Consider the following 12,440-nt stretch of genomic DNA (forward strand, 5'->3'; position numbering starts at 1 on the left):
GCAGGGTTTACAGAGATTTACAAGAGGGTTTTGGATTGTTGTACTCACTAAAACAAATAAATGATCACATTCGTGGATAAAGAAAAGTTTGGAGGATTGGTAAATAAACATATAAACAAATACTGAAGGAAAACGTATAGGAAGAATAACACTGACACGTATAGATCTCATCATTATTTTTTACATCCTCACAGACAGTCACCCGGAGGAAATCCACGCAGACACAGGGAGAACACACCACACTCCTCACAGACTGTCACCCGGAGGAAACCCACGCAGACACAGAGAGAACACACCACACTCCTTACAGACAGTCATTGTTTTTTACATTCTTGACATTGAAAATGCCCTTCTTTATTGAGAATAAATTGCAGTTTGATTACAAAACCTAGTCACAGAAAGCACTGTATAATATAACTACAAGATTTATTACACTTTCCAAAAATTATAACAACTACAGATATGTGGATTCTCCTCTAAAACTACTGACACCCCGTAATGAAACACCATTTTAGAACAATGTTGAATGAAATTGCCCCCTTGACAGTCATATAGGCAGCCATCCTGCGGTCGGTATACTGAGGTGGACGTCCATATCTGTGGGAGATCTACAAAGAAAATTAAACAAAATTCAGCTGTCATTCATTTCAAGTAAAAAACATTATACCAACCACTTTGTTAAATATTGAAATATAACAAATAAGCATTACCTGTTTAACAAGCCTCTGTACAATGGATAACAACACCCCCCCCACCCCCCGCCCAGATTACAATAATTATAATAGTGGAGGCATGGACGTTTTTAGGGGGGTCTAAATATTCTTCAGCGGCCCCCCATTGTGTACACTAGGACCTGGGGGAGCTACTGCTGTTACTGCATGTCCCTTTGAGTGGGCTATGGGTCTGTACTGATTTCTTTACAGAATACACACACAGTGTGTGTGGGGGGAGAAGGTGTAGTGAGTTCCCTGACGGCGAGTGTCATTTCAAAACTATAATAAAGTAAAAACATTAACTGATGCCTGTTATAATCTGTAATGAACCGAACTGAAAGCCGCTGAGGCACTAGAGGAAATAGCGTTATGTAGCAGAGGAAACCGGGTTATTGATCAAGGTGAAGGACGCTGCTGAAAAACCCAGTTAAAATGTCCCTGTGTTAAACTCTGCAGTGTTTAGAGACTGAGCTGATGATTTATGTTCTTTCCTGACGTTACGACTGTGTACTTTACAGACACCTGTAGATAATCAGTTAATAGCTGTTCACTACTCAGTTTTTTGTTTCTACCTGTAGATGGATGTTCAAAACCACTCCTTGTGGCTTTTCTTAATCTGCAATCACCCTAGACCCACAGACAGTCACCCGGAGGAAACCCATGCAGACACAGGGAGAACACACCACACTCCTCACAGACAGTCACCCAGAGGAAACCCACGCAGACACAGGAAGAACACACCAGACTCCTCACAGTCACCCGGAGGAAACCCACGCAGACACAGGGAGAACACACCACACTCCTCACAGACAGTCACCCGGAGGAAACCCACGCAGACACAGGGAGAACACACCACACTCCTCACAGACAGTCACCTGGAGCGAGAATTGAACCCACAACCTCCAGGTCCCTGGAGCTGTGTGACTGCGACACCTACCTGCTGCACCACCGTGCCGCCCTTATTTCAAGTTGAATGTATAGTTTACCACCACTGAGAAAACAATTCTATGTACTTTGATAAAAGAGAAATAATAGTTGATGATACATGCATCTATTGTAAAAACAGGTAGAATATATGTTTAGAGGTTTAGAGTTTTAAGATTTAAACATAAAATACTGAGTGAATAACAGGCCACTAAATAACGACCCTTCTATTAAAGACACATTTTCCCATACATAGACTATCACACACTGACTATAAATCAGCGTAGAGAAGCACAATTAGTAATTCACTCTGCCAGAATAAACCCTCTGACAGCTCCCCTGTGAGTAAGAGAGGCTGCATCTTATCACGCAGAAGGGAACAAACAATCCAGAAGTGAATAAGCAAAGTATCTGAAAAGGGCCCCGGGGGCACAGAAGAGAATATACACACACACACATTATGCGATGGCTATGTGCAGGTTGCCTCAACAGCTGTGGTTACAAAGTCTGTAAATCTGGATGCAAACAGAGACTCTTTATGGAACATCTGCCCTTAAACATGGCCATTATGGCCCAGGACAGTTCTGTTTAACACAGGAAACTGGGGAACGTGCTCTGCTGGGGCTAGGGCCATCTGCACACACCGAACTTACGCATTTGTCACTAGTGATTCAGGAAATCCCAAATCTGGTTGCCATTATCTTAGAAGAAATGAAAATCTCTGTCATAAAAAACTGTTTGTAGAGACTATGGCATGAAGTGAGACAAGACAAACACGTTTCTTTTTTCAGCTGAAAGCTGCAGTCTGACGTGCCTATATAAATACATCTAAGTCTCGCTTTAATAGGTCACTTAAGGGGGTTATGTAAGCAGCCTTTGTCAGTTGCGGTGTCCAACAATAAAGTGTTACTGATTCTTTGGAGATGAGAAATACTCATGGAGAGGAAAATGTCAGAGTGTTTTGGAACAAGCTGTTGGGAAATGTGAAACCTTTATTAACCTTTAATGGGCTACTGGGATTCCATGAATGTGCAGCATGCTGTTGTTCTTCATTTATCTTTAAGATGGAATCTTTTTCAAAACTGTAATATTAGATGCCTTACAACAGCCCACTGCTTTTTCCTTTCAAAGCAGCAGGTGGATTCCCTTCCTAATGCTTTGCCTAAAGTCATGTCTAATCTTCGCAGGGACAGAAAAGGAAATGTGCTCACTTACCTGAATATTTTTGTATATCATATGTTTGCGTGTCTCTTTTTTTAATCTAAATAAGTGTAATGGTTTATAATGTCTCTGAACCCAATTGGTCATTGGGTTTTTTTGTTTGTCTGTGTATTTGTAATCAGTTACAATGGAGGTTCTTAAGTGACTGAGCTACACAAAGGGTTTTAAATATGCATCAGTTCATATACAAGCAGGTCACCCAAATAGTTAAAAGCTTAAAACAACTTCACACAGTAGACATCATCACTAAACACATGTAGTACTTACTTATCTGTCTTTAGGAAGACATCTGGAAAGACCTCTCTGTTGATGTTTGGCCTTGACAGCTGCAGTTTCTGTATACTCTTGACAAGTTTTCCGTTTTTGTCCTCCATTTTGAGTATTTCCTAACAGGAAAACCATATTTTCATATTTTCAAATTCATATACCCATAGTGTGAGTAAATAATGTGCTTCAGGAGAATAGGTCTTTGCCTTGAACCCTACATTTTACCCAATTTTACCAAACCTGTCAAAATGTTGCAAATATTAACCAGGCACAAGGCCAGTTTCCATAAAGGAATGTATAATAAAGAAAACAATGTATTCTGAAGCACCCAGGGAATTACACAAATTTCAGTTAAACAGAGGTAGCAAACGTTCTTCCCAGATTTTCATTTCAAATGCCCTCACATCTCAGAGGCTGGTTTGAGATGATTAGTGAAGCCAGGCATTTGGGATGAAATCCTGGAGAATGTTTAATTTGACTTACTTTTGCCATCTCTACAATTAAATCAGTAAAAACTTAAGTTAATTAACATAGAAATCATTGAAACTGAAAATGGCCTCAATGTCGGTGTACTGCAGAACTACAGAACTGCTACCCAGCATTAATTCCTTGAAAGTGTCATGTATCTATATATAGCTCACATTTTTGTGCATATCAATCTCTTTCTTCATTGTTTGGTTGTGTAAAGCCATCAGTTTTATACCTGGAGGAATGTGGGACACATTTTCCTGTTAAAAAAAAAACACAAATTGTAATCTTATAGTCTTATAATTGTCTTCTTAATTTGAATACACCGAATGTGATTATTGCTAATACTTCTGCAATGGCTGACAGCACATCCTGTTTTTGCTGGTGGTGTTCACTCTCTAAACGTGCCATTTCTCTCCGACACAGAAGCTTCACATCCTCATATTCATTCTAAAAAACACAAGAGAATGAAAATACCACGGGGAAAGATGCTTCTGAGAGGGCTGCCTAACACTGTATAACACTGTCTAACACTGTCTAACGTTGTCTAACACTGTCTAACACTGTCTAACAATTGTCTAAAGTTGTCTAACACTGTCTAACACTGTCTAACAATTGTCTAACACTGTCTAACAATTTTCTAACATTGTCTAACACTGTCTAACGTTGTCTAACAATTGTCTAACACTGCCTAACAATTGTCTAACATTGTCTAACTCTGTCTACCATTGTCTAACAATTGTCTAACGTTGTCTAACACTGTCTAACAATTGTCTAACGGTGTCTAACACTGTCTAATGTTGTCTAACACTGTCTAACGTTGTCTAACACTGTCTAACGTTGTCTAACGTTGTCTAACACTGTCTAACAATTGTCTGACGTTGTCTAACACTGTCTAACGTTGTCTAACACTGTCTAACAATTGTCTAACACTGTCTAACGTTGCCTAACACTGTCTAACAATTGTCTAACGTTGTCTAACACTGTCTAACGTTGTCTAACAATTGTCTAACGTTGTCTAACACTGTCTAACAATTGTCTAACGTTGTCTAACACTGTCTAACGTTGTCTAACACTGTCTAACAATTGTCTAACACTGTCTAACGTTGCCTAACACTGTCTAACAATTGTCTAACGTTGTCTAACACTGTCTAACGTTGTCTAACACTGTCTAAAAATTGTCTACTGTTGTCTAACACTGTCTAACGTTGTCTAACACTGTCTAACAATTGTCTAACGTTGTCTAACACTGTCTAACACTGTCTAACGTTGTCTAACACTGTCTAACACTGTCTAACAATTGTCTTACGTTGTCTAACACTGTCTAACGTTGTCTAACACTGTCTAACGTTGTCTGTCTAACAATTGTCTAACACTGTCTAACGTTGCCTAACACTGTCTAACAATTGTCTAACGTTGTCTAACACTGTCTAACGTTGTCTAACAATTGTCTAACGTTGTCTAACACTGTCTAACAATTGTCTAACGTTGTCTAACACTGTCTAACGTTGTCTAACACTGTCTAACAATTGTCTAACACTGTCTAACGTTGCCTAACACTGTCTAACAATTGTCTAACGTTGTCTAACACTGTCTAACGTTGTCTAACACTGTCTAAAAATTGTCTACTGTTGTCTAACACTGTCTAACGTTGTCTAACACTGTCTAACAATTGTCTAACACTGTCTAACAATTGTTTAACGATGTCTAACAATTGTCTAACATTGTCTAACACTGTCTAACGTTGTCTAACACTGTCTAACAATTGTCTAACGTTGTCTAACACTGTCTAAGGTTGTCTAAGACTGTCTAACAATTGTCTAACGTTGTCTAACACTGTCTAACGTTGTCTAAAACTGTCTAACACTGTCTAACAATTGTCTAACGTTGTCTAACACTGTCTAACGTTGTCTAACACTGTCTAACAATTGTCTAACGTTGTCTAACACTGTCTAACGTTGTCTAACACGGTCTAACGTTGTCTAACACTGTCTAACGTTGTTTTACACTGTCTAACAAATGTCTAACGTTGTCTAACACTGTCTAACACTGTCTAACAATTGTCTAATACTGTCTAACAATTGTCTAACGTTGTCTAACTCTGTCTAACGTTGTCTAACACTGTCTAACAATTGTCCAACGTTGTCTAACACTTGTCTAACGTTGTCTAACACATGTCTAACGATGTCTAACACTGTCTAACAATTGTCTAATGTTGTCTAACACTGTCTAACGTTGTCTAACACTGTCTAACAATTGTCTAATGTTGTCTAACACTTGTCTAATGCTGTCTAACACTGTTGTCTAAAGCTGTTGTCTAACGCTGTTGTCTAACACTGTTGTCTAATGCTGTCTAATGTTGTTAAATTATTAAAAACATTCCATATCAGCTGAAAGTGTTTTGACACCACAAAAGGAGGATTTCACTATGTCATCAGACGTTCATGCCTCTTTCATCTGTATCCCCAAGGATTTAAAACAAATCTCTTTAATAATATTCTACTTTTCAATGGCTGTACCTGCTGTGCCTCCTTGAGCTTATCCAGATCTCCCTTCATTTCAGCGGTCTGCAGGGCTTTGACTGGAAACTCTTCATCTTCATAAGTCTTCAGGGTGTGAAGCTGTGCCTGTGCATTCATCAACCTAGCGTTCACTGCTTTTAGCTGCGCTTTAAGACCTAAGTGTTAAAAAAACAGTATTAATTAATACTTGAAAATGAAAAATCTATTGTGCAGATATTGTAAGGGCCTCCTGTAAAACATTCAGCAGTCTGATCGATTTCATTTCAGCTCCAAACAACATGTAACTGAGCACTTTGGAAGTTCTTAAAACTCATGGGTTTGGCCTTTGGAGCACACTTTACTATTACATCAATTCTCTCTTGCAATACAATAAAACTAGAAAAGGAAGATGCAAACGAGGGCTCTCTGTCAGAATGAGTATTTTTTAACATTTTTTCACTGTTTGACATCAGAAGGTCATCACTGAATCACTATGTGATTAAACACATAACTGATAAAAATATGTAATTGTTAAAAGCATAATTACTTTGGTCATTTATGGTTTTCTTCTCCTGATAATCTTTAGTTGGTTTAGTCCATCCAGAATTGGTCCTTCACTGCGCTAGTTCTGCCCTGAGTCCTCCCTCTCATGGTATCCACCTCCTTTGTATTAGTTTAGCCTTTCTGAGGTCTTGCCCATACGTTCTGAGCCATTTCCTATTTGTGTTTATTAGGTTTGTTTCATATTTTTATTCTTCTGTTCTTTCCATTGTTTCTTATTCTTGCTTTTTTATGACCTGCATCCTGTCTTGAACTGGTACTTTGCATTCTTGTGTTTTGATTGTTTATATGAATTGGGCCCTAGAAGTTACATTTGAAGTGTAAAATTAATGAATAACTCTCAGTTTTAAGATGTGGATGCTACAATATTCAGAACAAATATACACACTGGCTGAATTTCTTTGAGCGCTCAGATCTGTCTCCCTCATTAACATGTAACTCAACTCTTACATGTGCATATGATTAAATACTTATGTAATTTTATAACTGGCAAAGCTGACATAGTTTTGTTCAAGTCCCACTCCGGGCGACTGTCTGTGAGGAGTGTGGTGTGTTCTCCCTGTGTCTGCGTGGGTTTCCTCCGGGTGACTGTCTGTGAGGAGTGTGGTGTGTTCTCTCTGCGTCTGTGTGGGTTTCCTCCGGGTGACTGTCTGTGAGGAGTGTGGTGTGTTCTCCCTGTGTCCGCATGGGTTTCCTCCGGGTGACTGTCTGTGAGGAGTGTGGTGTGTTCTCCCTGTATCTGCGTGGGTTTCCTCCGGGTGACTGTCTGTGAGGAGTGTGGTGTGTTCTCCCTGTGTCTGCGTGGGTTTCCTCCGGGTGACTGTCTGTGAGGAGTGTGGTGTGTTCTCCCTGTGTCCGCATGGGTTTCCTCCGGGTGACTGTCTGTGAGGAGTGTGGTGTGTTCTCCCTGTGTCCGCATGGGTTTCCTCCGGGTGACTGTCTGTGAGGAGTGTGGTGTGTTCTCCGTGTCTGTGTGGGTTTCCTCCGAGTGCTCCGATTTCCTCCCACTGTCCAAAAACACACGTTGGTGGATTGGAGACCCAAAAGTGTCTGTAGGTGTGAATGTGTGAGTGTGTGTTGCCCTGTGAAGGACTGGAGCCCCCTCCTGGGTGTGTTCCCGCCTTGTGCCCAATGATTTCGGGTAGGCTCTGGACCCACCGCCGCCCTGAACTGGATAAGGGTCACAGACAATGAATGAATGAATGAATGAATGAAAATATCTTTGTATCTTTTAAGGGAACATTAGGCAAGATTGGCCATTTTTGCTCTTGGTCTCCCCCTACAGTTGCAGAGTGCACTTTGCGCAGCACTGTCCTGAAATCAAGGGGGAGGGTGTGGGGGATGGTTTCAAACCCTCTTCCAAAGGTTACGAACAGCAGTTTCTGCAGTGCTGAGTCAAGAGTGGCAAAGACTGATGCTGTATATTCCATATCACACATCAGTGGAGCATTACAATGATTTCGAAGCTGTAATATTAAGTTTAGTCTAATATTAATAGTTTATTAAACTGAATTACAACCTACCAGAAAGATGATTCTCTGCCTCATCGACTGCATCCTGTAGCTCAGCTTTGGTCTGTCGGATTTGGCAGTCGCTCCATCGGTTAAAAGCACATATATAATTCTCAGAAAAAAAAAACATTACTTACTAACAAACGTGTTCACAATCCATTTGTACAATAACCAGGATTTAAACATTGTTTCAGTAAAACGTTAGACAAAGTGTATCTGGGTATTTTAACTATGGGTGGTAGCAATAAGAAAAGCATCTCTAACCCTAGCAAACTGTTAGTCTCCAGGTTTGCCCCATTTTCTTCAGTTATAAACACCACTAGCTAAAGTCAACACTCCTTTTGTTTAAAAAGAAATGAAGGCTCACCCCCATCTTCTCATGCTGGATGAGGAAATCCCTTGCACTGGAGACAGAGCCTCTGTCTGTGTCCTCAATTTCCCTGGCCACCTGCTGGTTCGTCTCCTGAAGCACTTCACAGTGATTTTCCAGAACCTCGACAGACCTTCTCTTCAATTGGCCAAGGAACTAATAGGTGATTTCAGTTTCAAAGTCTGTTAGAAAGGATTCATTTACAGTAATGTATGGTAAAACATAAACTAACATCCTAAGTCAGCTTTTGCTCATCACACCTTTATTGTTTCAGTATTTTCATGAAGGAAAGGTGAATTCTTCTCCTTTTTATCAGTTTTCATCCTTTGAGGGGGTCTAGAGTGTGCTGCAGAGGACTTCATGGTGGTGTTTGCTTGAGATCTCCCTAAAAAGTGAGCGGAAATTTAAGGCTGAAAGTGTGTGTAATGTAGAGACATTTTAAAAGATCCTATATCCTACTTTTTTCTTGGGCTTATTTTTTCCTGTGAAGTGCGCATATAAGGGCGGCACGGTGGTGCAGCAGGTGGTGTCTCAGTCACACAGCTCCAAGGACCTGGAGGTTGTGTGTTCAATTCCCGCTCAGGGTGACTGTCTGTGAGGAGTGTGGTGTGTTCTCCCTGTGTCTGCGTGGGTTTCCTCCAGGTGACTGTGAGGAGTGTGGTGTGTTCTCCCTGTGTCCGCGTGAGTTTCTTCCGGGTGCTCCGGTTTCCTCCCACAGTCCAAAAACACGCGTTGGTAGGTGGATTGGTGACTCCAAAGTGTCCATAGGTGTGAGTGTGTGAGTGACTGTGTGTGTGTGTGTGTGTGTGTGTCTGTGTTACCGAGTGAAGGACTGGCGCCCCCTCCAGGGTGTATTCCCGCTTTGCGCCCAATTATTTCCATGTAGGCTCTGGACCCACTGCGACCCTGAACTGGATAAGTGCTTACAGATGAATGAATGAAGTGCACATATGATATTTAGTAAAACACACTGGTTTGTTTAAAAGATATAATCAAATTGTCTCTATTCTGACCAGCTTCCCTCTAAATGATCTCTTTCAAAATGTATCTCAGCTTACAGCTTACAGTAATCTTATACTACAAACTGTTCTATTAAAGAACTTTTTACACATATCTTATCATATATCACAATATAAACATAACTATATTACATTTTATATGTAATAGACATAAATATGAAATATGTTTAACAATGAAATCTCACCAGAGTTTTCAGATGGGGCCTGTTTAATTTGATTAGAAGATGCATTAGTCTGAATGTCTCTTGCTGTGATTGTCCCACGTAATGCTTTGGCCCCTTTATGATGAGGAAGGGCTGAGCTCCACTGCACTGGCTTAGATTCTGTTGTTGGCTTACTCCGCTCCCACTTGCTGTAATCCTTCAAAAGTATAACATCAATAAAAATTTTATTCACACAGTAAGAATGTCATCACAACTCTTCATCAGACACTTAGTGCAGTTAGGGTTACAGTTTTTTTACAGTTCACAGAACCGTCATATACAGATACAACTTGGAAACAATATATTCATTCATTCATTGTCTGTAACCCTTATCCAGGTCAAGACAGCGGTGGGTCCGAAGGGAGGAACACACCCTGGAGGGGGCGCCAGTCCTTCACAGGGCGACACACACTCACACATTCACACTTACAGACACTTTTGAGTCTCCAATCCACCTACCAACGTGTGTTTTTGGACTGTGGGAGGAAACCGGAGCACAGTCACCCGGAGGAAACTCACACAGACACAGAGAGAACACACCAAACTCCTCACAGACAGTCACCCGGAGGAAACCCACGCAGACACAGGGAGAACACTCCACACTCCTCACAGACAATTACCCGGAGGAAACCCACGCAGACACAGGGAGAACACACCACACTCCTCACAGACAGTCACCCGGAGGAAACTCACACAGACACAGAGAGAACACACCACACTCCTCACAGACAGTCACCCGGAGGAAACCCACGCAGACACAGAGAGAACACTTCACACAGACAGTCACCCGGAGCGGGACTCGAACCCACAACCTCCATGACCCTGGAGCTGTGACAGAGACACTACCTGCTGCTCCACCGTGCCGCCCAACAATATATTTCCAAAATCAAAAACATAAAAATAAATAAAAATGATGGCTAATCCGCTTTAATCAGTTTGGTAGCTGCACTGAATGAGGCAATGACAAAACAGACCAATTACTTTTTTGAGGCAAGATTTTGAGGCAGTTCACTTTTTAAAATATTTACATCCTACACTCTTAAAAATAAAGGTGTAACAAATCTTTGAGTGATGACATAAAGAACCATTCTTGTTTAAGAAACTCATGTGTGAGGAAACTTTCCAAGGTTCACATCTTAACTAAATTTAATCATGTTAAAAAATACCACATAATGCCATGAAAAACATATTTGAGACGTTTGAATGTTTATATTCAGACCTCCTTCGTTAAGTGAAGGTAGATGTTGTTCTTTAAACAGGAAGCTGGCTCTTTGGTAGGGCTCTGACACCCAGGAAACACATTAGGCCAGTTTCCAGCACTAAATCAGATTTGAGAACTAGCAAATGGCGAGGAAACATCTTCGGAATTTTATAAAAAGTGTGATTTTTTTTTATTACAATTGTGAAAGTCAATTTTAAATCTCATGAGAGAGAAAAAAAGGTGAAAGTGAAACCCACCTGTTTTTGTTGCACGCTGTAATTATAGGCAATTTGCAAGTCACAATTTGCTAAGTATTTACAGGGTATTTTTCCGACAAGTACATGAAAAGTAATGTGTGTGTGTGAGAGAGAGAGAGACTCACCACGTCCTTTAAGTCCTCCTTTAGTGTGCACAAGAAGTGTTTCGTGAGTGTGTTCATTGTCAGTTTATGGCCCTGAATTAGTGCTTTTTCAGTTTTAATCAGATTTAGAACAAAGAGCAAAGTAATAATTTAAAGAAAGTGTTCATTACACTTATCTTTAAAATACGGCACGACAAATATTATTCAGTAAAATTAAACTTAGCACAAAACTTTTTCTGAATCAGCGCAGGGAGGTACACAGTCCATGAGCCTCTATTGCCATAGCAACCACACGCGCTGAAAATCCGACAAAGGAACTCTGGCGCCATCTTGTGATCATTCCCTGTCTAGTTAGCCCTGTTGGTTTCCTGTTGTGTTAATAAAGGTCTGTTACTGCATTTGTGTCCGCCCCAGTCAGCCGACCCAGTCCTGACGACTTACCTTCCTTCGTTCCTGTTCTAAACACCTTCTCTCAGGCCTCAGTTAAATCCTTAAAATAAAAGAAATAACATTCAGAATTATCATGTACTAGTCTGAGATCTGTGGCCCTGACAACATCCTCAAAATATCCTCTAAAATTTGCATTTAATGTATTTTGTCTAATTTAAGTTCTTTTTCATTTTTGAAATGACTAATATCCTTCAAAGGTTATTGAACATTATATAAAATATTTTCTTTAAAATATTATTAAAACGTACATTATTCAGTATTAATTGGTGACCACTATGTTGATATTTTTTTTTCCCCCTAGATGTTCTTTTTTGCTCTAGTACTCTTTTGCTTTATGTCCTGCATGTAGCTTCCCAAAATAAATAAGTTAAACAAACAAATGAAGCTCAGGTTTTATGCAGAATCTTTGTAACAATAAAATCTCACCAGAGTTTTCAGATGGGGCCTGTTTAATTTGATTAGAAGATGCATTAGTCTGAATGTCTCTTGCTGTGATTGTCCCACGTAATGCTTTGGCCCCTTTATGATGAGGAAGGGCTGAGCTCCACTGCACTGGCTTAGATTCTGTTGTTGGCTTACTCCGCTCCCACTTGCTGTAATCCTTCAAAAGTATAACATCAATAAAAATTTTATTCACACAGTAAGAATGTCATCACAACTCTTCATCAGA

The 12,440-nt window shown here is 40.3% G+C and overlaps 1 protein-coding gene across 1 annotated transcript; it reads right to left on the reverse strand.

The window, feature by feature from the left end:
- Positions 1-353: 353 nt before the first annotated feature.
- c5h20orf96 (chromosome 5 C20orf96 homolog) lies at positions 354-11,580 on the reverse strand. The gene is made up of 10 exons (XM_066673265.1): positions 11,342-11,580; positions 9,741-9,915; positions 8,797-8,921; positions 8,534-8,692; positions 8,179-8,278; positions 6,113-6,270; positions 3,942-4,043; positions 3,767-3,853; positions 3,126-3,244; positions 354-608 (listed from the first exon to the last, which is right to left on the reverse strand). The coding sequence occupies exons 1-10, from the start codon at positions 11,396-11,398 to the stop codon at positions 548-550; spliced, it is 1,143 nt and encodes a 380-aa protein (XP_066529362.1). The 5' UTR covers positions 11,399-11,580; the 3' UTR covers positions 354-547.
- Between the last annotated feature and the right edge of the window lie 860 nt (positions 11,581-12,440).

This window comes from Hoplias malabaricus, chromosome 5 (genome assembly GCF_029633855.1).
Source record: "Hoplias malabaricus isolate fHopMal1 chromosome 5, fHopMal1.hap1, whole genome shotgun sequence".
Lineage (NCBI taxonomy): Eukaryota > Metazoa > Chordata > Actinopteri > Characiformes > Erythrinidae > Hoplias > Hoplias malabaricus.

Bases quoted from the DNA above. Each gene is read 5' to 3' on its own strand.
- c5h20orf96 (XM_066673265.1), bottom strand. From the start codon at position 11,398: ATGAACACACTCACGAAACACTTCTTGTGCACACTAAAGGAGGACTTA. The intron at 4,044-6,112 runs GTACAGCCATTG...TGTGTTTTTTAG, and splicing joins AGCTCAAGGAGGCACAGCAG to AATGAATATGAGGATGTGAA. The intron at 609-3,125 runs GTAAGTACTACA...TTTTCTTTGTAG, and splicing joins GTCTTCCTAAAGACAGATAA to ATCTCCCACAGATATGGACG.